Here is a 26415-nt window from a genome sequence, read left to right on the forward strand (position 1 = left end):
GCCGGAGCCTGTGCTCCGCAACGGGAGAGGCCACAACAGTGAGAGGCCCACATACCGCAAAAAAAAAAAAAAAAAAAAAAAAAAAAAGAAATACATAATATAGCTTTGTATCTGTTACTATTTAATTGCATAAAGGCAGATTTAAATTCTGATATAGTAAAAGATAATTGACAATAAAATGTCAAATAGCTGGGATATATTAACATTTAAAAATATAACTGCCTTACAACCTATTGCTCATAATTAACTAGAGGAAAAAAATCATATGCTTATCAATGAAATACAAAAAAAAAAAAGAGGGAAGTGATTAACTGGGACAGTTAATGGACTTTAAATGACATTTCATAAAATAACATTAAACATGCACCTCAACTCACCATGTAAAGTCCAAACAAAGCTCTCATATTTCTGTTGTTCAGTTTCAATGCCTGTGCAAAATACTTTCTTGAAAGTTCAAGATTTTCAAGTCCACCTTGGGTATATTTAACCTGTTAAAAATTACGGAGTGCTGAAACCTGTTTATTTTACTACTTTGAAATATAGCATGTTTCATCATACCATAGGCATTAGTAATTGAAACAGATATTCTGTAAACAAATGCAAGATGTTAAAAGAATTCATCTTAAAGTTGTTAAAGCTAATCTAAACTTTAAAGCATAACCTACCCTCCAGAATCATTATATTCTATGAACATTAAGATCACTGAGCTTTTAAAATAAAAAAATGCTGCCAATATAAAAAAGGCAGTATAATTTCTATTTCAACTGCCTTCCAAATGCTTCACAACTTTATTTTCTATTACTAGTATTATAAATCTAGACTTCATACTGAATTGCCCTTTCCTAGTTGCACTGACATTCCTTAATGATGGAGTCCTTTTAACCTTATAGAATTCAATTGTATTGCTATTCTTAACAGTTAATCAAATAAGATAAATACTTCCTACTTTCCAAAATACTGACCTTAATATGAATTTCCTAGAATATGGATGTAAAAACTGTAATCACTGTAAATGCCTTAAAGGCCATTAAATGGTGATAACTATGACATAATTCATAATTAGGAAAGAATACAGTATGCAATTAGAAAAATACAAAGATTTCACTATTTTAAATAAGTGCATTTAACTGAAAAGTCAGTATTTCCATTATAGTATTAAAAATTTTACTCCCATAAATCAATTTTCATCACATCTTACATATTTATATACTTGCCTAACGTTAACGACATATTCTTAGTTCCATAATAATACCCACACCAACAAAAATAAAATCACATACAACTGTTGTTTTTGAAAACACTTACTTCAGCATACTGCTGACAGTATAAGTGGTTGTGTGGATTAGTCATCATAAGCTCCTCTAAACAAAAGGCTGCTTTAGCATAGCTGAAAAACACCAAGGAGTTAATTTTAGAAGTCATAAATTTTATGTCAGTTACACCTTAAAATAATTTAAAAACAATTTTAGTGATATTACACATTTTATTCCCAAAACACTTTAAGTATCTTTATTAATAAAGTACCTATCTTGAATTCATAAATACGAATATCATATTTTTTAATGAAATGAATACACAGAAGCTTAAATCCTAAAGCAGCCTGTGAACTATCAAGAGATATTACATTTTTCTTTTTTTATTATTTTTTTATGTATGTATGGCTGCGTTGGGTCTTCATTGCAGTGCGCGGGGCTTTCTCTATTTGCACCAAGCAAGGGTTACACAGTGCGCAGGCTTCTCATTGCCGTGGCTTCTCTTGTTGCGGAGCATGGGCTCTAGGCGCGCAGGCTTCAGCAGCTGTGCCACATGGCCTCAGTAGTTGTGGCTTGCGGGCTCTAGAGCACAGGCTCAGTAGTTGTGGCGCACAGGCTTAGTTGCTCCACGGCATGTGGGATCTTCCCGGTCCAGGGCTCGAACCTGTGTCCCCTGCATTGGCAGGCAGATTCTTAACCACTGTGCCACCAGGGAAGTCCCAAGATATTAAATTTTTAAAACTGGGTCACTAGGATGACATCCAAACATAATTAACAACACAGGCTTCAAGATCTTGGATCAGGTTACATATAAAATAGGTTCTATAAGTCCACTGATCATTTAATAAAATATTCAAATAGCTAAAGTGTAATGAGGAAATAAACACTAAATATTCTCTATTCACTAAAAATCCTTTACAGACATATCCCACATATTCTATTACAAAGACTTTTCATTATTTAAGGTTACTGTCAAATACAAAGTTATTAAGTTACGAATTTCTAAACCCATGAAAAACAGATCAAGTTAGTGGTTTTGATATGCACTCTACTACTATTTAATCATGTGGTAGAGAAACAAAATCTTTACTGAAAACCTAAGGAGAAAACTGCTGCAAAGGGCTCTGGAAAAATAGTTTTATACCACATGACTATAATTCTCCTTAATGTATTTTATATGTTTAAGCCCTGTGAATATCCTTCCTATTTACAGGAAATCCTAAAGAACACAGGTCTTGTAAGATTTAGTCCCAGTGAGGAGGTTATGACATTACAACAGAAAAAGGCTACCTACAGTTATTTTTGACATCTGTCACCAATATACAAAGGTATCTATTTTACACTAATGTCTGATATACTTAGTTTTCAAAATATATACGTTGCAGTTTCAAACATGTGAAATACTAATAATAGCTAAATTTTATTAGGTACTCATTATGTATCATGCACTTCCCTAGGTGTGTTACAAATATTAATTCATTTAATCCCACCAAAACCCTAGGAAGTAGGCAGACAGCCTACACTCTTAACCACAATGCATACTACCTATATACACTACACATCAGGATGAAAAATCGAGATGGCAATGGTAGTGATGAATATGTCAACGGTAACATAAAAACAGGTACAGCAATCAAACCCAAAGGGCCAAAGGAACCAAAAACACCCTGCAGATTAGCCCCAAATCACAGCATTTTAAACTTATGAAGGACCTTATATATAATTCTCATCAAAGATCATGCTGCTATTTAGCCCTTTTCATATTTATGCCCAAAACCTAGTATTGGTTCTTGACATATGATAGCTATATAATGAATGACTGAACAAATGACAATAAATGTGTAAAACAAAAGTATTGTGACTACCTATCTGATATTTATTCATCATTGTGTAGAAGGGGAAGTCGTCTCTACCTTAAACACCAGCTTCATCAGAAAGATAGTTCCCTTCTAAATGTGTTCCTTTACGGTAACGCCAAAAATTCATATTAATGCTAAGAATAAATGTTCTTAGAGATTTAAATGGGTTGAGCAAAACAGTGACTCTGATTCTTATATAGCATAATGTAAGATAAAATGGGCAGAGAGGAGTTTCTAATGAAAAATGAATGCCAAGATATTTTTCTCAAAAATTATTTAGTATCACATACGAGGGGATACCTTCCCCCAATTTTACAAAATATAAAATCAAATTAATTTTGTGGATAAAGTATAGAATCAAATAAACTTAGAGCTGGAAGGAGTGAGAAATGGTCTAATCCAGTTTTTCTCAGCCAGGGGTACACAAGAGTATTAAGCCATACAAAAGTGATTTGAGTGATGACTATTTTCTCAGTTCTCCCAAGATGGTACATAGCCAATACCAATGCAGATATATAAAGAAATTAATTCATTATATACAACTCATGAGACTAAGATTTAGAGAAGTCAAAATAATTGGAATCCGTTTAAAATAGAATAACCACTATTATTACTACATTAGAGTCAGTAACTAATGCTTTTGAAGTTCTTCTGTTCCTCACAAAAGCATATGTATAGGTTACAATATTTGTTCCTTGACTGCTTTATCAACATTGTGATTTTTCCTTACAGGATTCTGATAATTCCCTTTGTTATAGAATTTTATAGTAAGGCTGTACCTACAATAATCACAATCATAATCAATCTTTACTAACTGCTCCCTGCTGATATAACATCTACTTTTAACTACAAATCAAGTAAAAAAAAAAATTCAGTATCTTTGTTTAAAATACATATTTTTGTTTATAATATGTACTGTGGGGTTAAGGTATAAATCACGACTAATTTTTTATACTTAGAGAAAGTGTCTCAATGTGATCAACTGGTGTGACATATACCACTAGAATAACTGTATCTAGAATTTATAAATCAGAAGCAAATTTAAATAAAAATAACTTAAAGACATAAAAAAAGTATGTGGCAGAATTCTATATCCCCTTTTCTCTCTATAAAATCACTGAATAGACTTATATGAACAGTCTACTGTGGAAATTTATTTGGAGTAAAAAAGTCTACATCTAGATTCGCAATGCTGCCTGTGACTTACTATAACTATTAATATGAAGAAAAGAATGTCAAAATATTAAATATATCAAGCAATTCCTAAATTGGTACATTTTTGCCACCAGGTCCACAAAACTGTGGTAAACTGACATTCCACAGTAACTTACTTGTACCAACAATACCCTACCGAAGACAATGACTTGCTCAAACAAGTTAAATGAATTAAGTGAACATTCTGATTTTCACACAGTTTCAAAAAATCTGAAGACATTTATTTCCACTCACCGTAAATCTGAATATCCCTTCTAAGTGTTCAATTAGAAAAAATAAACAGACATTGTGTAAGTAACTAGCTTCAAGACCAAAAAGAGTTTTGTAATACAAGATAAAAGGGTAGGCAGAATGTAAGTATCATTTCCCATGAAAAGAAACTATTTTTCAGGTGCTTTTCTGTCTTTGTATCTCTTGATTTCTTGTGATTCTTCAGTTCATTTCTCTTAAATGTACATCCAACTCTATCTCAATAAACTCTTTAGAGACACAAAACAAAGCAAAACTGAATGTGGCTATTACAAGGTGAGGCAAATAATAAATTTAATGATAGGTTAAAAATAAAGTATAACCTATTTGAGAACTAAATATAGAAATATTACAAATACATGTAAAAAGGTAAAATTGATAAAGAAGTAGAAGAACAAAACAGAGGTGATATATTTATATAGTTCTTAGAGGACAGAAAACCTGAAAGCAATATAAATTGATATATCTGACCATCTAAAAATATAAAGTTTCTATAAGTTAAAAAAATCAATATTAAAAAGACATAATAAGGATATATTCTTGACAGGACAAAGGCTCATATCATTTACATAAAGAGCTCTTAAAAAACGTTTAACCAATTTTCACTTATCAAAATTTGCAAAGATTAGAAAGAACAGTAGCACCCGGTGTTGTTAAGTGGACATTCTAATAATTGCTGATGTGAGAGTAAATTGACACTACCTTTCTAGTGCACATCTAGGTATGATTTATCAAAACCACTGAAAATGTGCATATCGTTTAATCAAGTAATTCTACTTCTAAGAATTTAGCCCAAGGAAAAATTTAAATAAAGATAATCATTATATGTATGTGTAACTGAATCACTTTGCTGTATACCTAAAACTAACACAACATTGTAAATCAACTATACTTCAATAAAAACAAAAACAAAAACAAAACCCTAAAAAACAAACAAACAAAACAATCCTGAGCCTCCAGTCTATGAATTTGGTATTATTTAGGTGTTCTTTAATTTCATTAATTAATATTTTATAGTTTCCAGCATACAAATAATTTACATTTAAAAAAAATACTTTATAAATGTTGACTTTAAAACAATGAAAAATAGAAACATTACCATTTAACCAAATACACTACCACTCTTACATACGTAAGAGAAAGCTAAGTATATTTACAAATATGATCATACAAGCATCCAAACATGGTTCAGGAAATAACTTCCTAACAAAAAACAAAGAGAATCTGATAGCCAGCATATATAATAGAGGAATGAAAAATGGTTCCCAGAATACAGTACACATTCATTAAGTGACATTTTATTTTCGCCGCCACTTTTATTAGAATTACACAGATAATACATTAACTCTTTCACATACATATATACCCCTGAGAAAAGGCAAGAGACAAGTATCTTCCATTCGATATTATTTCCTATGTCAGCTATTTGTACTATGAGGATGAGGTTAAGTATTCTAAGTATTCATGCACAGTAAGAATATGTGCATGAGAATCTGATTCTGTTCTCTGAAAAGGAAGGAAAGAAACAATGTGATATACTTCAGACTCCTCACTAAGAAAAAAGGGGAAAAAAAGCCTGCCTCTAGATAGAGGTTAGCGTTAATGCTGTGATATTAGAAAACTTGCACTTAAGACTGGGCTAATCCTCTCACACTGGGATTTCCTCCTGTCACTGCAATAAAAAAAAGCTAACAAAAACATTAAATATCCAATAAGCAAGTTCCTACAGCATTCAACATTCTTGATTATTCTTGGTTTTTTACCCAGGCAACAGAATGCTTCTACTTTGGAAGAGTTGATTCTCTTAGCACTAAGGCTAATAAATGCATACAATTGACAGAATTTTTAAACAGCAGGGAGTATAATACTCTTTGTATGTAAGAACAATTTAAATTCTAAAAATTCACAATTTTGATTCACTAAAAATAACCTTAGCTCAGCACATACATGCCTTTCTAACTCCAAAGAATGCCATCTGTATTTGAAAGAAAACTCATTTCCCAAACAAAAATAATTTAGCAAACACAAATGACCTACTTAATGCAATTCACATATTATAACCAACAAACTGTCGATTTGTTTTTCTTCATTTATTTATTTTGCTAATTTAAAATGACGTGATTCATACCTCTCACCAATCCTTTAGAAACTACTATGCCTTCTGAACTTATATAGTGATGAAAACTGCACTCCTTAACGAAATTTTATGTGTTAACGACTTACTCATGTTCATTGATATAAAGTTCTGCAAGTTCATGCCAGGCTTCTTGGTCTCCAACAAATCTGGTGAGAGGAAAGGGAAAAAAAGTAAGTGTGTAGATATTCTATAAATGAACAGCATGGAGGCAAAAAGGAAAATCAAATGCAAATTCCATTTTAATTAAAAAAGATTTATCAGAATAACAAAACACAATCCTCTTGTAAGACACTCACTGTTCCAGATACTCATTCAGTTCCCGAATGGCCTCCACATTTTTCCCCTGGGCTTTTCGAATGGCAATCTTACGCTTTCTTGCAGCCTGTGGGTTGACATTAATAAAGGATTAGACCCTCATGATTCCCTGGGTTTTTGTAAAGAGGTAATTTGACTGTGCAAATTATTATCTCAATGCCAGTGAAATTCCATTGTAAAACTACTGCTTAGTGGGAGTTTATAAACATACCCCATGACATCCCACTGGGGAGTTCAAACATTCCTCTAACAATCACATGTGCTTTACTTTTGATGTACACAATGTATGCATCATTTCATTCAAATAAATAACCATCCAGATTCTGATAATTACACGCCAGCAGGGAATCCTAATCTTTATCCAGCCTAAAGTCCTTTACTCTGTCTCATTCATAAGATCTGTATCTTAAGAGATAGAGGGATAGTGGAGATTAGAAAATAATCTTACTGTGGCCACTTGAATGTCATTATACAAATATGGCTTCAAATAACTTTTTTCACAATTTCAAGAGAAAAATCTACCTAAGAGTCTTTCAAAACAATAATATAGATGCTGAAAGAAATATTTTATAATAGACAAAACATTTAAAACCTGCAACTTAAAGCTTTTTAAATATATAAAAATCAATGCCATTTATTTATACATTCATCAAATATGTAACAAACATCTGTTGTTTGCCAGGTACTGCGCTGGACAATAAAAATATAAGGATAAAAAAAGGAACAGATAATTCCTTGCAGGAGCTCAGTCTGATAAGAGAAAGAGACATCAAATAAAAAGACAATAATAGAGATATCTAAGATGTTGTGGCAACACAGAGGTGATCCTAACAAGGCTGTAGCAGATGGGAGGAAGTGGAAACACAGGAAGCAAAGAGCGTCCCAGATGTGATACCTGGGTTGAAAGAGAAAGTGCAAGTAGACATTAAGAAAGCAGAAAAGAAAGTTGTGTGGAGGGACGATACTGCATAGTAGGAGAACACAGGAGCAAAGGCAGAGGAGACAGCAGCATTGTGTATAATCAAGACTATATGTTTGGGGCTGAAGTGACTGGAGGGCTCTGTGTGAATTACTAAATTTACATCCCCTCCATCTCTGTTTAATTCAATGCAGAAGACTAAACAATAAAACACTATAATTAGGGCTAGGTTAGGCTTATTAATTATGAACATGATTGTCATTGTTTTATGTAAAACACACTCCACAAGATACAGACAAGGGAAGTACTGTAAAATGAATGGGGCCTCTTTAGACCAAAGGAGCTATCTGTCCTGGGGTGGAAAAGGTGGGTTTTTGCTCTGAAAAACTGAAAGTCAAAATATCAGAGTGAATCAAGAGACTCCCAATAAATATGAAAAAGCAATATTTATAATAATAGTGATAACAATATTTCAGTAATGAAAGAATGATACATCTGTTAAAAATGTATACCCCTGATTATATGGTTCATGCTGAATGCCTACCAGAACACCTGCCACACAGCAGGAACTCAAATATTTTTGGAATAATTTCACTATGCACAACAATGAAAGCGCCATAATAAATGTAAAGTTTAAGTCTCGAGAATTCAGAAGGAAAGTAAAAGTAAAGCTCTAAAAGTAACTCAATCCTAAAGCCTTTAGGAAGAATATTAGACTTCAAATGTATGCCTTATTCCAAGTCCTTCTGAAAATAGGTGAGGATTAAATTAACATAATTAAGAAACTAATTTCTTTGGAGCATATATTATCTAATTTCACCAGTTCAACAGAATTTGAAACATTTTTGTTTATTCATTTCATTTTTGATGACACTACTTCTTCCACAGGCAATATGTTAGAGCGGAGAGTCTAGGTTTTGAAATAAAAAAAGACAAGGAACTGAATCCCAACTCTTGTCACTTACGAGCTTTCTAACCAAGACCAAAACATCCGACCTGCCCAAACTTCAGTAATACCACCAATCTCCAAGTATCAAAGTGAAGTATCTAACACAGTACACAGCATATAACAGTACTGAATAAATGTTATCTTCCTTCTTTTTTACCTTTGGTCTATGCTTAATATATATATGTGTTAAAACTTGCCAAAAGCTCTACCTATGAGATCTTTAAAGAACTGGCACAGGCTTGCTTAGTTTAATATTGATATATTGCCCCAATCCTTACAGGATTTGTATCAGCTGAAATGAAATATTGTATAGATGCAGTGAAACTTGTTGAAAATACTGCATTCAAATGCCACAAATAAGAGACAAAAAGTCAAAGTATAAATATGAATAGCAACTAATACCTCTACAGTAAGAGATGTGGTATGAACACTGTAATGGACACAATTATTCACAAAATGAGTTTCGTTTTTTTAAAAACACCTGTCTAATATTAACTCATTTTCTCATTGATTTGACAAGAGAATCATGTCTCTACTGTTGAACAAACACCAAAATTTTTAGGTCAGCAGCATTTTGCAGAATACAGTTTATAAAGCACTGCTAGTGTTTCAAAGATAATTAATCTTTAAAAATGCCTTTTTAAAACACAATCCTTTTGTAAATAATGAAAAACAGAGGTTTAAACAACCTAAATGCATCAAAAGAGGTAGGATGAGAAGTAGGATCTCAAATTTCTGATTCCCATTCTAGATTTATTGATAAGAGTTCCTGAAATTGAAATATTACAAATTAATTTGTTACTATTATTTTGAATTATGTATATTTATAGTAGGTGGAATGCCATAATTTTATAATGTAAAACAGAAATTCAGTATTAACTTTGTAACAGCCTATTTTAAAAACTAAGAGTTTTCCACCTAACAAACACTTCAGTGAAGTATAAGCAAAGATTTTAAACATAAGGTTTTACTAATCAATTTGTGAAACATGCCCCAAAATCTCTACTATAATAAGCAATACACTGCTTAACCATGTAAGGCCTAAGATAATAGTAACTTATCTCCTAATATTATAAGGTTTAAAACACACTTTTAAGAGGTAACTATTCAACTATGCAAAGCCAGTCTTCCTAATGAAACTATACATGACAGCTTAAAGAAAAACCTATATGGCAATCACTATCATACAGGCAACAATGGATCATTAAGTCACATACAACAGCCCTCTACAGAAAAATACTACCACATTCTGGCACAAAAACCATGATCATTTAAAATAAGCATTAAGCAGGGATTTCATTTCCAGCCAAGATGGAGTAACAGGGAGCGGTTGTACCCTCTTGCCTGAGACCATGAAAGAACTGTACTATATATATAAAACAACCACTTTTAAGGCATAAGACGACAGGCAAATAAAGGAGAGTTGATCCCTGACAGGCAGAAACAAATGAGGTGGGCCCTGACTGACTGCTTTGAGAGAGTTTCAAGGGTGCTGGGCAAGAAAAGAAAATCAGGTTGAGCTGTGAGTTCATAAGGAGCTCAGAGTCCAAGAAGATCAAAGAGGCTACAGTTCATGGGACAGAGTACAGGAGAAGAGAGAAAAATACAGAATGGAGACTCTAAAGAGATTCGCCTTCAATCTCAAGGGTTTCCCTCGAGTACTCAGGTTCGCACTGATCAGTGCATGTGTATGTGGAAACCACTACAGCCAAGGAAAGATCTACCAGAAAAGTTTAGGGGAAAATGTGCCCAGAGCTCACACAGGGCTGGGAATAGTGCCCCTTCCTACCAGCCAGACTGGAAAATGCCATGATTCCTGGGGCAGTGAACAGACTACCCAGAAGAACATAATGGGGAATTAATTAGTCCCAGTATAAACACTGTTCTGGTCCTGTCTAACAAAGACCCAAAAGGATGAAATTGTTTGCAAGTAACTTAATGATATCTCACAAGAAAGCTCAAACAATATATATAAGAATACAAAAATCAAAAGGAGCAAAGAGAACTTTAGAGCATGATGGTTTTGTTCATTATGATTGTGGTGATGGTTTCACAAGTATATACAAATGTCCAAACTTATCAAATTATACACCTTAAATATGTGCAGTCTATTCTACATCAATTATATGCCAAAACAGTTTTTAAAATAGCACTAATTAGACATTAAGTAGAGTCTTGACTATCAATTTCCATTTATATTTCTTTCTTATACTTTTTATCTTATAAAATATGCCAATATTCTGAATTTTTCTAAATTTCTTGTTTAGATCAACCTTTGTAAAAGTCAGTTTAAGTCAAAAATGAAAACTGTTCCACATTTTACAAGCGATTTTAATAATGGAGTCAGAATTTCTATTATAAACTATGAAACTTCAAAACATTCTTATGACCATAAATTTCTTACATACCTCTGTATATGTACAAGGAGCTAGCTAGCAATTTTTCCTGAAAGACATATCACATCTTAAAAAAAAATGAGGCCATGCAGGGAGAGAACCTAGAAAATGATTAAAGGATTAAGGTCTACCAGCAAAATACAACCTAGAACGCCCCCTACCCCAGATGTTGGGACACAGAAACAGACCACTGGCCAACAAAGGGAAAGCAGAGTTCCAAGTTCTTCTGCCTCCGAGGCTTATGCCGTGACCCTGGGAAATATGGCATTCTAAAAGCATTTTCAGGGGCTTCCCTGGTGGCGCAGTGGTTGGGAATCTGCCTGCCAATGTGGGGGACACAGGTTCGAGCATGGGAAGATCCCACGTGCCACAGAGCAACTGGGCCCACGCATCACAGCTACTGAGCCTGTGCTCTGCACACAACAAGAGAAGCCACTGCAATGAGAGGTCCACGCACCTCAACGAAGAGTGGCCCTCGCTTGCCACAACCGGAGAAAGCCCGCGCACAGCAACGAAGACCCAACACAGCCAAAAATAAATAAATAAAATTTATTAAAAAAAAATAAAAATAAACCATCTTCACTCTTGGCACAGAGGCAATTACATCTAATTCCAAAATAAGACTTCAAATATTTGATATATCATAACAGGCAGTTCACAATTGGAGGCAAAATCTGATCTTTCTGAAATATGAAATTTAACTAAAAAGATAAGAATTATTGTACTTTCTTTCTGAAAGGCATTCATTCATTCAACAAGTATTTACTGAAGGCATATATGCTAGGCATTGTTGCATGCAATGGACATAATTTTTCCCTCAAAGAGCTTTCAAAGGATGAAAAGCCTACTTTTACTTTAAAAGCAGGCAAACAAAAAACTGACCGGTGTTGGGGTAATCTAAGGGATAAAAAGCTCACAGTGAGCCTAATTCAATACTTGATTTTGATGAGCTGGTGACGAAAATTTTCATACTTCAGAGTTATCCTTCTAAAATAACATTCATATCTAAGTTTGCATCATTTGTATATTTTTATTGCAAAATATACTTTCATCCAACCCCCATCCTCTTCAATTCTACTTATCCTAGGTTTAGATCCCCATAATCTCTAGCCTAAGACAGAACAGCCTCCAAATTACTATTTCATCTCTTTTCACCTCTTTCAAACCAACTCCCGTATTACTGACAAAGTTATCTCTAAAAAAAAATCTGGTGGAATTTCACTAATCAAAATTTGACTTCATTCTCCATTTTCTAAGAATAAAAATTAAAATTCTGTTACACCCAATATCTTGTAATAACTTATAATGGAATCTAATCTGCAAAAAGGCCCAAATCACTATGCTGTATACCTGAAACTAACAGAATATTGTAAATCAACTATACTTCAATTAAAAAGAAAACAAAAAAAGAAATAAAACTGTATTGATAATGCGAAAAAAAATTAAAATTCTAAAGTGTAACATACCAGGAGGTTCACAAATGTAGACTTTCTTGTATTGCTAGTCACTCTGAACAATGAACCAACTAAAAGGTATAAAATATTGTTCCTTAGAGCCCTAGTTTTCCTCAGCAGTAAATCAGTCAGGAAGAAGGGGGAGGTTAAAACTTACAAAGAGCACCAGAACCATGCCCTCTCTTCAACGAGAATAGAAATGAAATTTCATGCGAAAATCGTGTTAAAGGAGGCAGTTCAAAAAGAGAAATACACCTGGTCCTTTAAGCATATTAGAAGATATTAAACATCACTCATAATGCAAATTAAAACAAAGTAACATTTTTAACTAATTAGACTGGCAAAGGTTAAACACAAAAAAAGCTGATAATATACCACCTGGGAGGATACAGGGCAAGAAGCACTCTCATATACCAAATAAATGAGTATAGACAGCTAAAAAGCTTCTGTGGAGGGAAATTTGGTAACAACTATCAAATTTTAAAATACATGGACCTCCTGACTAGGAGACTTCACTTCTAGGAATCTATCCTACAAATGACATGTACTGCAACACTGCTTCTGGGAAGAATATATCAGATACCAAGGGGACTTAATTAAAAGAAAGTTTTCCATCAAGACAGGGATTATACATCCATGCATTACAATGTTATGCAGGTACCTAAAGGATGAGGTAAAGGATGTGCTGACAGCACACGAACTTTAAAAGATATTGCTAGGTAGAGTATGCTACCATTTGCATTTCCTACCATTTGCATTTCCAACCATTCTCCCTGTCAAAAGTGACACACATGCACACACACCTATTTGTGTGTGCATGAGAAAAAATTTCTGGAAGAGTTCTTAAGAAATTGTTAACAATGTTTGCCTAAGTGAAGGAGGACTTGAGATCAGGGGTGGGAGGACTTATTTTTCACCATATACTCTGTACTGTTTGTAATTTTTTAACATGGGTACATGTTACTTTTTTCAAAAGAATATTTTACAGCTTTTTAAAAATAGATGAGATGTCCCATTTAAGCAACCTCCCAAAATCTGAAAACTTCCATTTTAATCACTTTATTCTTTTTTCCCTAGGTAGGCCTTGTACTTTAATAATGCTAAGGCTTACTCATGCCATTCATGGGATACAATGTCTTTCCCCAGCCTACCACCTTTGTCTTATTTAAGCCATACTCATCCTTCAAGGCCTACAAGGCTCAAAAGTAATGCAGCAAATCACCAGAGTCAGGATTCAATAAGTCTATTTCAAAGTCCATAATGTGTTCATTATATCATGCTATCTCTCTAAAAACAAAGTCAAGGATGGTGTCTAATTCATCCTGCTAGTCTCCACAACAAGCATGTTGCAAGCACTCAACAAACATTTTTTGAAAAGAATAATGAATGCATGTGAGAGGGAAAGAGAGCTCCTTAAAGCTTTAACGAACAGCCTCATTTCTATACTGGATATATAGGAACACAGAAGCAGATGAAAGAGTCACATGATCAGTTTTAGACTATGCAAAGCTCTACAGTATAAAAGCTTGAATTATAACTATCGTGTCTTCTACATAGTAACTTTACTGTTTAATATAAGGAAAGTCTTCCCCTACTAGACTTTATTAGTTCTAGGTCTTATATGGCTTTGTTTTTCTCCCTCAATGTCTAACACAGTGCTTTCTATGGATACAGTAACAGAAATAGTGTCTTTATTCTTAGTAACACCAACATTTTCGTGGCTCTTCACAGGTACTCAATAAACATTTACAGAAGGACAGAAGGGACTGAGGGGAGACTAGATAAAAATAATATTTGATGAAAGAATAGTACATCTAGCAAAGCTGAATTTAGTTACCTTGTTCTAAAATGTTTACCTAACAACTAAATAATTTAGTTATTACCTCCTCATACATAGTCTATGAGGAGAGCCAAACCATAAAACATGGAAAGTACTACAAAGATAGAATAATATTTAGTTACATATTATCTGAGAACCTGAAGTAGTGAAATACTTTATTTAAAATATGCCCAACTTAAACTGACAGAAGTAAAATATGACTCCTAATTCAAAAAAATAAATTACAAACTATTAATCTTTTAAACTAGTATGAGCAAACTACATGAAACAAATTTTCAGAAATCTGATGTCATATTTCATATTACACAGAAATATCGCTGTGTAAAAAATGAATACCTTTGAAACTGTAGTAAAGTCTTAGAGCTGAAATAAGTACATGAGAAAATCTCTAGGAAAAGAAAAATGGGGCTTTTTATAAGGGACTGTTTTATTAAGACAGATGGCAAGCTATTAGGATAAATAAGATTTAAGGATTATTCAGAACTTCTCAATTTTAACTCTCTTTTTATTTGGGATATCTAAATTAACTGGGTTTTTTTAATAACAGGTAGGCTTGCAGCTCTGTCAAAATTTTCCCTGAACTTTCTATATTTTGAGAATCCTCACAAAATGATGAATCCTTACCATTCAAATATCTACAAAACAAAACACAACACCTAGAAAGTTTCCAGAGAAAATATCCCTGGGGTGAGACTGTATTAAAAGCAATAATCTAAACCATTTCACAATATATATATACACATATCAAATCACCAAGTTGTGTAACTTACACAATGTTAATTATATCTCAATAAAGCTGGGAAAAAATATTATTTAAGCAAAAAAAAATACATATTCCTATAGGTAACAAAAGGGGCAAGGAGAGATCAGGGATTTATGACCAATAAATGCCTGGTATAAATGCTATCTAAAAATTGCATACTTCAATATTAACTTCCAAACTTAGCATAAATAATTTAAAATGAATCAAGTTACCAATGTTCAATCAGTATTTCTGCATCTTTTAATCCACAATCATACATTATATGACTTTTTAAAATGTATATTTTTAATAAACTACTTGGCAAATAAGAGAAAACCTTCACGTAGTTGTATTATGTGTTAACATAACAATTTGTCTCTATAAAGGGAAAAAACAAACTCAAACTGATTATTATTTAAAAACTCTAAAAATATTTACTTTACTTTAGCAGGCATATGTGTGTATGGATAGAATAATATGAAACATTGAAACACCTGATACATTATCTAGCATCTCTGACTTTTCAGTTAGTAAAAGGTAAGTCTGAGGGAAGCCATTATGCCAATATAGTAAACTAAAATGTTCTCAATATTAAAAAAAAATTTTTCACCAGGGTGTTTTTAAAACAGATAAACTATATAAGTATATTTGAAACAAATCTTCTGCCCAATAAACTGAGATAAATATTTGTTCAAAATCAGAATAAATTAAAGATGTTATCTTAAGGAAAACATATACATATATATATCCCTATTCAGGTATAAGGAAGAAAGCAAAACTGAAAAAAAAAAAGCCTTCATTAATCAATTCCATATACTAATTACTGAGGTGACGTCTTTCATTTTTGATGAAGACAATCAAAATATAACTACCCAAACCAGAGAAGTTAGTATTCCATAAACTTCAAAGTATTACAAAAACAATAAGCTCTGCTAGGTGTTTTTTTTCGCAAGCACATAAAATTCATTCTTTCTAAATTTCAACTAGCTTCTTTCTAATAAGAGATATTGTAAATCAAATTTTATTGAAGAGTTTTAAACCTATTTTTTTAAATGGTCCATCATGAAATATTTAAAGTAACAAAATAGAACATGGTTCCATGTGTTTTTTTCCATTATTTCCAAAATAAATTAATTTCACTTCTTAAAACGAATTGATCTTCAGCACAACCAGCTAACTTACAGTGTTAGTTGGATCTTCTTGTAAAATTCGATCATATAGCTGTATAGCATCATCATATCTATTTAAAAAGAAAAACAAATATCAAGAATCATTACCTTAAAATTTAGTGACAAATAGTAAATACAGAAAATGATTAAACTGGCAGGACTTTATATGCATTTACAATTGCTACTAAGCCTCTTCTGATCTTCACATGACAGTAAGTTTGCTACAATGTCATTTTCTAAGCAAAAAAAAAAAAAAAAAAATGTATAAAGTATTTATAGAAAAACTTACTTCAAAAACATACTGATTCAATTTGGCCTAAATACAAAGGTAAAAACTAGCAGCTCAAAGAGACACCTTTGTGGTCCTAGTTATACATAGAATTACAGCTAATAAACCATGAAAAAAAGTTTAATTTTAACAAATATATTCACAAGGAAATGATCTAAGTATTAGTTCTCCTTTAATAAATATTTATGACAGCTTTTCTTAGTTGAGCTGGTGAAGTTCAATTCATTAAGTACCTATTAAGTATGCACACATAATACACTTTGCTGGGTTAGTCTCATATGGGAAATAGTTAACAAGTTTATCAAATGAAAAAATAATCAAATATGGCAGGATATAACTAAGAAGCCAAAATTAACATTATATGATAGTGAATCAAAGGGAGGAATACATCAGAAATCACATAAAGAACTTTACCTAACAATATACTCCTATACACTGTGACCTTATTTGGGATACAAGGAAATAGTCGAGTGATTCTGAAATTCCCTCCTAACCATATCCACAACCCCCAACTCCCTTCCAATCAATTTCTCCACTTCCGGATATAGATCTTTAGAGAAAGCAAAAAACGATGTTTAAACACTTTTACAGCAGTATTTATAAAACTAGGGATGGCAGATATACTCTTGTGATCTATTCTTAAGTTCCCTATGATAATTTTTTAATTTTTCTCTTAATGTTATTCAACACATGAATATTCTATATCATCATGGTGACACATCTTTTAATCAAACACCAGCCCACAATTTTAGTGACCAAGCCTGTATCTGTGGTTGTGGTCATGCCAGTAGCTAAGAATATTTGACTACTGTAGCAGACTACTGAGAAAAATAAAATCAGACTTAGTTTGTAAATATGTCCATACCATGCAAAGTCCAAATAACATCACTGTACACTAAGTTAATCAGAGTTAGCAATAGCTCAAAAAAAGAACATTAGTTTGGACATCAAACACATGATTATACAGTAGGTATGCTAGCCTCATAAGAACCTGCAACTATATGGAGAAAGAGAAAATAGTATCATTAAACAAGTATAAAATAAAGTATATAAACAGTATATAAACAAGGGCAAAATTAATGCCATAGAGCACGGGTTCTCACAAGACACAGTACATGAGAATCACTTGGGGATCTTTTCCCAACTATGTAACTTCTAGGAAATATATTGGAAATGACAGAGGAAACTATTCATTCACTTCATTAATAGAATGATAATTTGAATTTTAGTACTTTCTAGTTTTTTTGGTATTTTATTAGAAACCATACATTGTTTTCACAGTTATATGAAAGTATACATGTAAGGCACTAATACTGGTTTTATATTTGAACATATTTAAGTTATATTATAATAAAAAAAAGTAATTTATGTAAAAACTGGGTGTGATGATTAGTTTTATGTGTCAACCACAGGGTGCCGAGATCAAATATTATTTCCGGGTATGTCTCAGGGTGTTTCAGATGAGATTAGCATTTGAATCCATGGACCCAGTAAAACAGATTACCTTCCCTAATATGGGTGGACACCATCCAATCCCTCAAGGGCCTGAATAGAACAAAGGCAGAAGGAAGAATTTACCTCTTTTTACTGCCTTACACTGCTGGAGCTGGGACATCTCATCTCACTTTCTCTTGCCTTCAGACTTCAAACTGAGATTTACACCATTGGCTCCCCTGGTCCTCAGGCCTTCAGACCTGGTCTCAGACTGAATTACAGCACCAGCTTTCCTGGGTCTCCAGGTCACAGAGAGCAGATCCTGGGACTTCTTAGCCTCCATAACTGCCTCATAATAAATCTCCATTATATATATATGTATATGTATACACACACACACACACACACACACACACACACACACATATACACACATCCCACTGGTTCTGTTTCTCTAGAGAGTCTTGACTAATACACTGAAGGTCCATAAAAATTTACCTTTAGTCAGCAACGTTCTCAAATCTGCCTGTCTATTCTCCTGCATTACACCCCTAAGAGACTGATTTCAGTAGTGAGGACTAGGCAACTACATATTTTTTAAATGCCACAGATAATTCTAATTCACACAATCATGTATGAGAATCAATGGTTAAAGGTCCTGTGTAACAAAAACATATAACAGCCACTCTTTCAGAAAAAAACAGTAAAACCTTACTAGGTAAAATGATGATATGAGTTTCAATTAAAGAGTAAAAGCTTAAAGAAATTAAAGTTCACTAGGTTTCTTAGAAACCTGAGTTAATACTTAAAAATAAATTATTGTTACCATATCAATTTTTTGTATGGCTGGAAAGAGGGTAGAATGATAACTATTAAAATGTGTTAAAAAGATAATTTGAAAAATCATTCATCTTGGACTCTGGGATGTGCTTTGCTATTCACATATTTTAAGAACGGGCTAGGAACTCATACTACTTGAAGTAAAACAAAAAGTGGTATTAGAGTAGAATACTGATTCAGGAGCAATCCTTTGCAGATTTCTTCCATTCTGTCCTCTGATTCAAAATTATTTTCTGCTAACCTATAATAATAATATTTTATTTATTTTTATTTATCCATGCCCTTTGCTAACTGAGAAAATCCAAAGATATTAAACTATACATATACATAAACACATAAGCCAAAAGCCAAGAAATAAACGGGTTAAGAAAAACTATATCAATAGATCCTATGTGAAAAAAGCTGCTACAATTGAGGTACAAGTTAACCCTGTCTCACCTAAAACACCAAGTTAAAAAGGTAAGAAACAACAAGCTGACTCTAAAATGAATATAAAAATTTAAGAGACTCAGACAAAATAATCTTGAAAAAAAACCCCACAAAGTTGAAGGACTCACACTTCCCAATTTTAGAACTTACTACAAAGCTACAATATCAATATTGGGATCGATACAGTGTGGTATATAATAAACATATATATCGATGGAACAGAATTGAAAGCCCAGAAATAAAACATCGCATTTACATTCAATTGATTTAATTGCCCAAGACAATTAAATGGGGAAAGCAGTCTTTTCAACAAATGGTGCTGGAACAACGGGGTATCCACAAAAGAAAGAATAAAGTTGGACACCTTCTTCATACTGTATTAACTCAAAAAGTGTCAATGACCTAAATGCAAAAACTGAAACTATAAAACTGTTAGAAGAAAAGAGGTGTAATCTTTGTGACCTTGAATTAGGCAATGGTTTCTAGAAATAACACCACAATGACAAGCAACAAAAGAAAAAATGAACTGAACTTCATAAAAAAATCAAAATCCTTTGTAATCAGACACCATTAAGCAAGTGAAAGACAACTCACATAATGTAAGAAAATTTTTGCAAATCATATATATGATAAAAAACTTGTATCTAGACTATATATAAAGAACTCTTACAACTAAATAATAAAAAGGTGTAAATAAATAAAGTAACCCAATTTAAAAACAGACAATGTGAACAAACATTTCTCCAAAGAACATATATAAATGGCCAATTATTGCATGAAAAGATACTCAAGATTTCTGGTTCCTGGTCTGGCACATAAAGACCTTGGAAGTCATCACTCCCATCCTCGCAAGAAAAAAGCTGACCCAACAACTCTTCTTATATCCATCAGACAATTAAAGTTACAGGGCAAACCACTGCATCCAAAATTGCAAGACAGGTGAATACAATCACAGCTTACTGGTGCAAAGGACTCCATCAAAAACTGTTACAACTAATAAATTCAATAAAGTTGCAGATACAAAATTACTATACAAAAATCTGTTGTGTTTCAATACACTAATAAGAATCTATCAGAAAGAGAAATTAAGAAAACAATCCCATTTATAACTGCATCAAGAAGAATAAAATACCTAGAAATAAATTTAATCAAAGAGCTGAAAGCCCTATATACTACAAACTGTAAGATACTAATGAAATAAACTGAAGACACAAATAAATGAGATGATTATCTCATGCTCAAGGACTGGAAAAATTAAGATTAGTCAAATGTCCATAGTACCCAAAGCAATCTACAGATTCAGTGCAATTCTTAAAATTCCAGTGCCATTTCCCACAGAAATAGAATAATCCTAAAATCTGTATGGAATCACAGAAGATCTTGAGTAGCCAAAGCAATCTTGAGCAAGAAAAACAAAGCTGGAGGGATCAGGCTCCCTGATTTCAGACTATATTACAAACCTATAGTAATCAAAACAGTAAGGTACTGGCATAAAAACAGACACATAGATCAATGGGACAGAACAGACAGCCCAGACATAAACCCACACATATATGGTCAATTAATTTATGACAAAGGAGCTAAGAATATATCATGGGGGAGAAACAGTCTCTTCAATAAACAGTGTTGGGAAAACTAGACAGCCTGAATGAAACTGGACCTCTATCTTTACACCATACAGAAAAACAACTCAAATGGATTAAAGACCTGAACATAAGACCTGAAACCATAAAACCCCTAGAAAAAAATGTAGGTGGTAAACTCCTTGACATCAATCTTGGTGATGATTTTTTGGATTCAACACAAAAAGCAAAGTCAACCAAAGCAAAAATAAACAAGTGGGACTACATCAAACTAAAAAAGCTTCTGCACAGCAAAGAAAAACATCAACAGAATGAAAAGGCAACTTATGGAATTAGAGAAAATATTTGCAAATCATACCTGATAAGGGGCTAATAACCAAAATATTATAAGAACTTATATAATTCAATAACAAAAAAACAAACAATCCAAGTAAAAGGGGTCAGAGCAACTGAATATACATTTTTCTAAAGAAGACACACACACACACAAAAAAAATAAATAAATAAAGAAGACACACAAATAGCCAACAAGTCCATGAAAAGGTGCTCAACATCACTAATCATCAGGGAAATGAAAATTAAAACCACAATGTGATATCACCTCATACTTATTAGAATGGCTATTATCAAAGAGACAAAACATACCAAGTGTTGGAAGGATGTGGAGAAAAGGGAACCCTTGTGCACTGTCGATGGGAATGTAGATTGGCACAGTCACTATGGAATACAGTATAAAAGTTCCTCAAAAAATTAAACACAGAACTACCATTTAATCTAGTCAATTCTACTTCTGGGTATTTATCCAAAGGAAATAAAATCACTAACTTGAAAAGATATTTGAACCCCCATGTTCATCGCAGCATTATTTATAACAGCCAAGACATGGAAACAACCTACGTGTCCATTGACAGATAAATGGCTAAAACAGTTTGGTGTAAGTACAGCTGACCCTTGAACAACGTGTGGGTCAGGAGCCCCAAACCTACAGTACAGTGGAAAATCCATACATAGGGGACTTCCCTAGTGGTCCAGTGGTTAAGAATCCGCCTTCCAATGCAGGGGATGAAGGTTCAATTCCTAGTTGGGGAACTAAGATCCCACATGCCACAGGGCAACCAAGCCCACGTGCCGCAACTACTGAGCCCACATGCTCTAGAGCCCGCATGCCACAACTAGAGAGCCCACACATCACAACTACTGAGCCCGTGCACCGCAACTAGAGAAGCCCGCGTGCTGCAACTAGAGAAGCCCGCATGCTGCAACGAGAAGCCCATGTGCCACAATGAAGAGCCTGCGTGCCACGACAAAGACCCAGCACAGCCAAAAGTAAAAATTTAAATTAAAAAAAGGAAAATCCATATATAACTTAAAATCGGCCCTTCCATATCCAAGGTTCTACATCCACAGATTCAACCAACTACAGACTGTGTAGCACTGTAGTATTTACTATTGAAAACAATCCACGTACTAAGTGGACTCACACAATTCAAACCCATGTTACTCAAGGGTCAACTGTATATACAATGGAATATTACTGAGCCACAAAAAAGGAAAGAAATTCTGCCATTTATGACAACCTGGATGGACCTTAAGGGCATTATGCTAAGTGTAATAAGTCAGACAGAGAAAGATAAATACTGTATGATCTCACTTACATGTGGAATCAAAGAGAACCTGAGCTCACAGATACATAGAACAGATTAGTGGTTGCCAGACGAGGGAATGGGGAGTGGGAGAAGTGGGTGAAGGTGGTCAAAAGGTACAAACATCCAGTTATAAGATAAATTAAGTCCTGGGGATATAATACAGCATGGTTTACTATAGTTAACAATACTGTGTTGTACATTTTAAAGTTGCTAACAGAGTAAACCTTAAACATTCTTATCATAAGAAAAAAATTTATAACTATGATGATGGATGTTAACTAAACTTATTGCGTTAATCATTTCACAAAGTACACATTTAACAAATCATTATGTTATACACCTGAAGCTAATACAATGTTATATATCAATTATATCTCAATTAAAAAAATAATAATAGGGCTTCCCTGGTGGCACAGTGGTTGACAGTCTGCCTGCCAATGCAGGGGACACGGGTTCGTGCCCTGGTCTGGGAAGATCCCACATGCCGCAGAGTGGCTGTGCCCGTGAGCCATGGCCGCTGAGCCTGCACGTCCGGAGCCTGTGCTCCGTAACAGGAGAGGCCACAACAGTGAGAGGCCCGCATACCGCAAAAAATAAATAAGTAAATAAAATAATAATAATAATAGCTTCTATACCTTGAGTGCCTGTGAGGGCACTACACGTATATCATTATTAATTCCCAAAACAACCCTGACAAGTTGGTAATATTCTTGTTTTACAGAGGAGTAAGGCTGAAAATCTTAAATAATTTGCCTGGTCAATAGCTAATAAATCCTTAGAAACAGGATAGGAAGCCTATTTTACTCCAAAGCATGATCCCAATTCCACTAGGCCAAAGATGGTAAATGGATTACACTCTTATGTCAAATTCTATTTAAGGAGAGTAACTTGGCAGGATTTAGGCTGAGAAGCGCTCTGACACTATTCTGAAGCTCACTAGCAAAAGATCTTGCACAATTAATGATGTTGCCTCGGGTACAGAAGGACCTAAATGTAAGACCCCATGTTTGCCATTTTAAAACAGGATCACACTATTTACAAGATTCAGTTACCTCTCCATGGCTTCAAATCTCATGCCAGTTAGTCGCTTGACTCTGTGACTGCCAGGGAACTGTCTTCTCAACTCCTGAAGACAAAACTAAAAAAAAATATTGGTAAAAAAGACTTGAAGATTAAAAAAAAAAAAAAAGACTTGAAGAGTAGTAATTACACTACATATACTAAATGGGTTACAAGGAACGGCTTACATAGTCTTCAATGTTTTTCTTAAATAATTTCATTACTGAGATCTAATGACATAAGTGAAATTAATCAGTAATGAATAATGTGGTAAAAGAACTCTGAACTTACAGTGAGGACAACAATCAGTTCTCAGAAACTCATCAAGCTCTTAACTAAGAAAATGAGCAGATTATGAGGTCCACTAATAACTCTTCAAATACTACTACCATATCACTTAAAAATTGCTTCCATAATGTGTCAGGCACCACTTAAATAACTACAACTGCTTGCTGGCCTTTTCTTCCTAAGTATTGCACAAACATTCTCTTGATAAAAATTAAGTTTCTTGGTAGTAACCTCAAGTCCCTAGCAAATACTGTTAACACTTTGTTTAATTTTGCCCTGTTGAAGTCATATTCTAATCAATCACCTTGTCAGTACACATGTGATTTGGGGTCATAAAATACAGACACCATATCAATGGAGTACCAATCTCCTTTTGGCAGATATCCATAATTTACCCATCAACTCAACTACACAAATAATCAAATATTTATTGAGCACCTACTATGTTCACAGCAACCTATAAGGGATTATAAGAGTCTTGGAAGTGCTAGAAATATTAAGCATGATAAAAATGGTCCACTCTAGTTCCCCCAAGCATAACTGATTAAAAATGCCTTTAACTAATGAAGAAACTATTAACCAATAATAAAGTAGATTTTAATATGATCTGGAAATATAGCTTCAAAGTCTGTGGCTCTAAGTTCTGTAATAAGAAAAATATTCAAGTTAGTCAAAACTGAAGATGATGGTCATTTATTTCTCTGACATCATGCAAAACTCATAGTACTTGTTCAATCAAGCTAACTGTGCTGAACTTCTGAACCATTAAAAAAAAATACTGTGTTACAAAAGAAGTTATTACCTATTCACTTAATCTCCTACTTTACTAAATGGCATTTTGCTATACAAAAAAAAATTTCAAAATTTCCCTCAAGATATAAGCTGCCACCTCTGTTGGTATTCAAAGGCTATGTCTCATAGGTGCTAAATGTAATACAACGGTTTCGTGGAATATTTTTTATCACTGGTAGCTCCACTGGAATTATGTGTATAGTCAACATGACATAATTACCTTGAAAAGGACAAAGCTAATTAGACATGCATATGTTCTTGGGTATTTCTACTTTCTGTTTTTTTTGTATTTCTTTTGGGCTTAAATGAGGAAGCAGTGTGAAAGAGCACTTAAGAGCTCAGAAATACAGAACAAAAGAACAGAAACCACTGCTTCCTGATTTATATAATGAATATAGTGATAGTATCAAACACAAATCAAATTAAGAAATAATTATAAAGATTAAATAAACCATGATGTAAACCTTCTAGCATAGCACCTAGCACATGAGTGTTTAAAAATATAGCTATCATTCTTTTATTTTAAAATTAAATTAAAATTAAAAATTACTTCCATGTGTCAGGCCCCACTTAAATACCTAATATTAATATTTTAAGTCATGTTCTGTACATGTCAGGATTTTCTACTAATTTAACATATACATTTAAAACATTGTAAAACAGTACTTAACATTATATATTAAGTCATTTAACAACCCCAAAAATAAATGTTTTAAACTATATGCTTCTTATTTTTAACTCTATAATATGGCATAATTCGCCTATTAAGTGGATAACCTTCACCAACTAATTTAACCTCTTCAGTGAAACTGGGATACTAAACATCTACTTCTCAGGATTGTTAAAAAGATATAAAAACATACTGTGTCCCAAAGTACCTAGCTAGTCCCAGCTACTCAAGAGTAGCACTGAGGGCTTCCCTGGTGGCACAGTGGTTGAGAGTCTGCCTGCCGATGCAGGGGACACGGGTTCGTGCCCCGGTCCGGGAGGATCCCACATGTCGCGGAGCGGCTGGGCCCGTGAGCCATGGCCGCTGGGCCTGCGCGTCCGGAGCCTGTGCTCCGCGACGGGAGAGGCCACGACGGTGAGAGGTCCGCATACCGCAAAAAAAAAAAAAAAAAAAAAAAGAGTAGCACTGAAAACCACCTACAGAAAGGATTCAATACAGCCATATACTAACTGCTTACACATAATTTATGAAGCAAATTAAATATAAAATAAAACAAGTTTAAATACCTACCAATGACAAGTCATCCCGACCATAGTCGAGGGCCGCAATCATCACCTGTTCATATATGATCCAAACTAGATACACAGAGGAAAAAACTGAATTTAATATAAAAATCTCAGAACAGAAATTAGATAATAAATTCTTCCTGTTTCTGATATTTTAAAGAACATTACTCATAACTGAAAATTGATTTATTGTATTACATCTGGAATTAAGGAAAGAAAGCAACCTTATGTTTTCAGCAATGCAAAATATTTTAATATAAGGTAAAAAAAAATCTCTAATTATTTAATACTTTTACTGTTTCAAAAGATCATTATAAAATAC

At 33.5% G+C, this 26415-nt stretch overlaps 1 protein-coding gene across 2 annotated transcripts in view; it reads right to left on the reverse strand.

Moving 5' to 3' along the window:
* Window positions 1–26415, reverse strand: part of EMC2 (ER membrane protein complex subunit 2) — a 52411-nt gene that overhangs the window by 15429 nt on the left and 10567 nt on the right. For both annotated transcript variants that reach the window (XM_029223238.1, XM_029223237.1), the window contains exons 3-9: window positions 26098–26162; window positions 23771–23856; window positions 16511–16568; window positions 7010–7095; window positions 6800–6859; window positions 1306–1387; window positions 378–488 (exon numbers count right to left, since the gene is read on the reverse strand). In XM_029223238.1, coding sequence (XP_029079071.1) covers window positions 378–488; window positions 1306–1387; window positions 6800–6859; window positions 7010–7095; window positions 16511–16568; window positions 23771–23856; window positions 26098–26162 — 548 coding nt within the window. The remainder of the gene's footprint in view (window positions 1–377; window positions 489–1305; window positions 1388–6799; window positions 6860–7009; window positions 7096–16510; window positions 16569–23770; window positions 23857–26097; window positions 26163–26415) is intronic.

The sequence above is a fragment of the Monodon monoceros genome, unplaced genomic scaffold (genome assembly GCF_005190385.1).
Source record: "Monodon monoceros isolate NGI ecotype Baffin Bay Population unplaced genomic scaffold, NGI_Narwhal_1 Super_Scaffold_14, whole genome shotgun sequence".
Lineage (NCBI taxonomy): Eukaryota > Metazoa > Chordata > Mammalia > Artiodactyla > Monodontidae > Monodon > Monodon monoceros.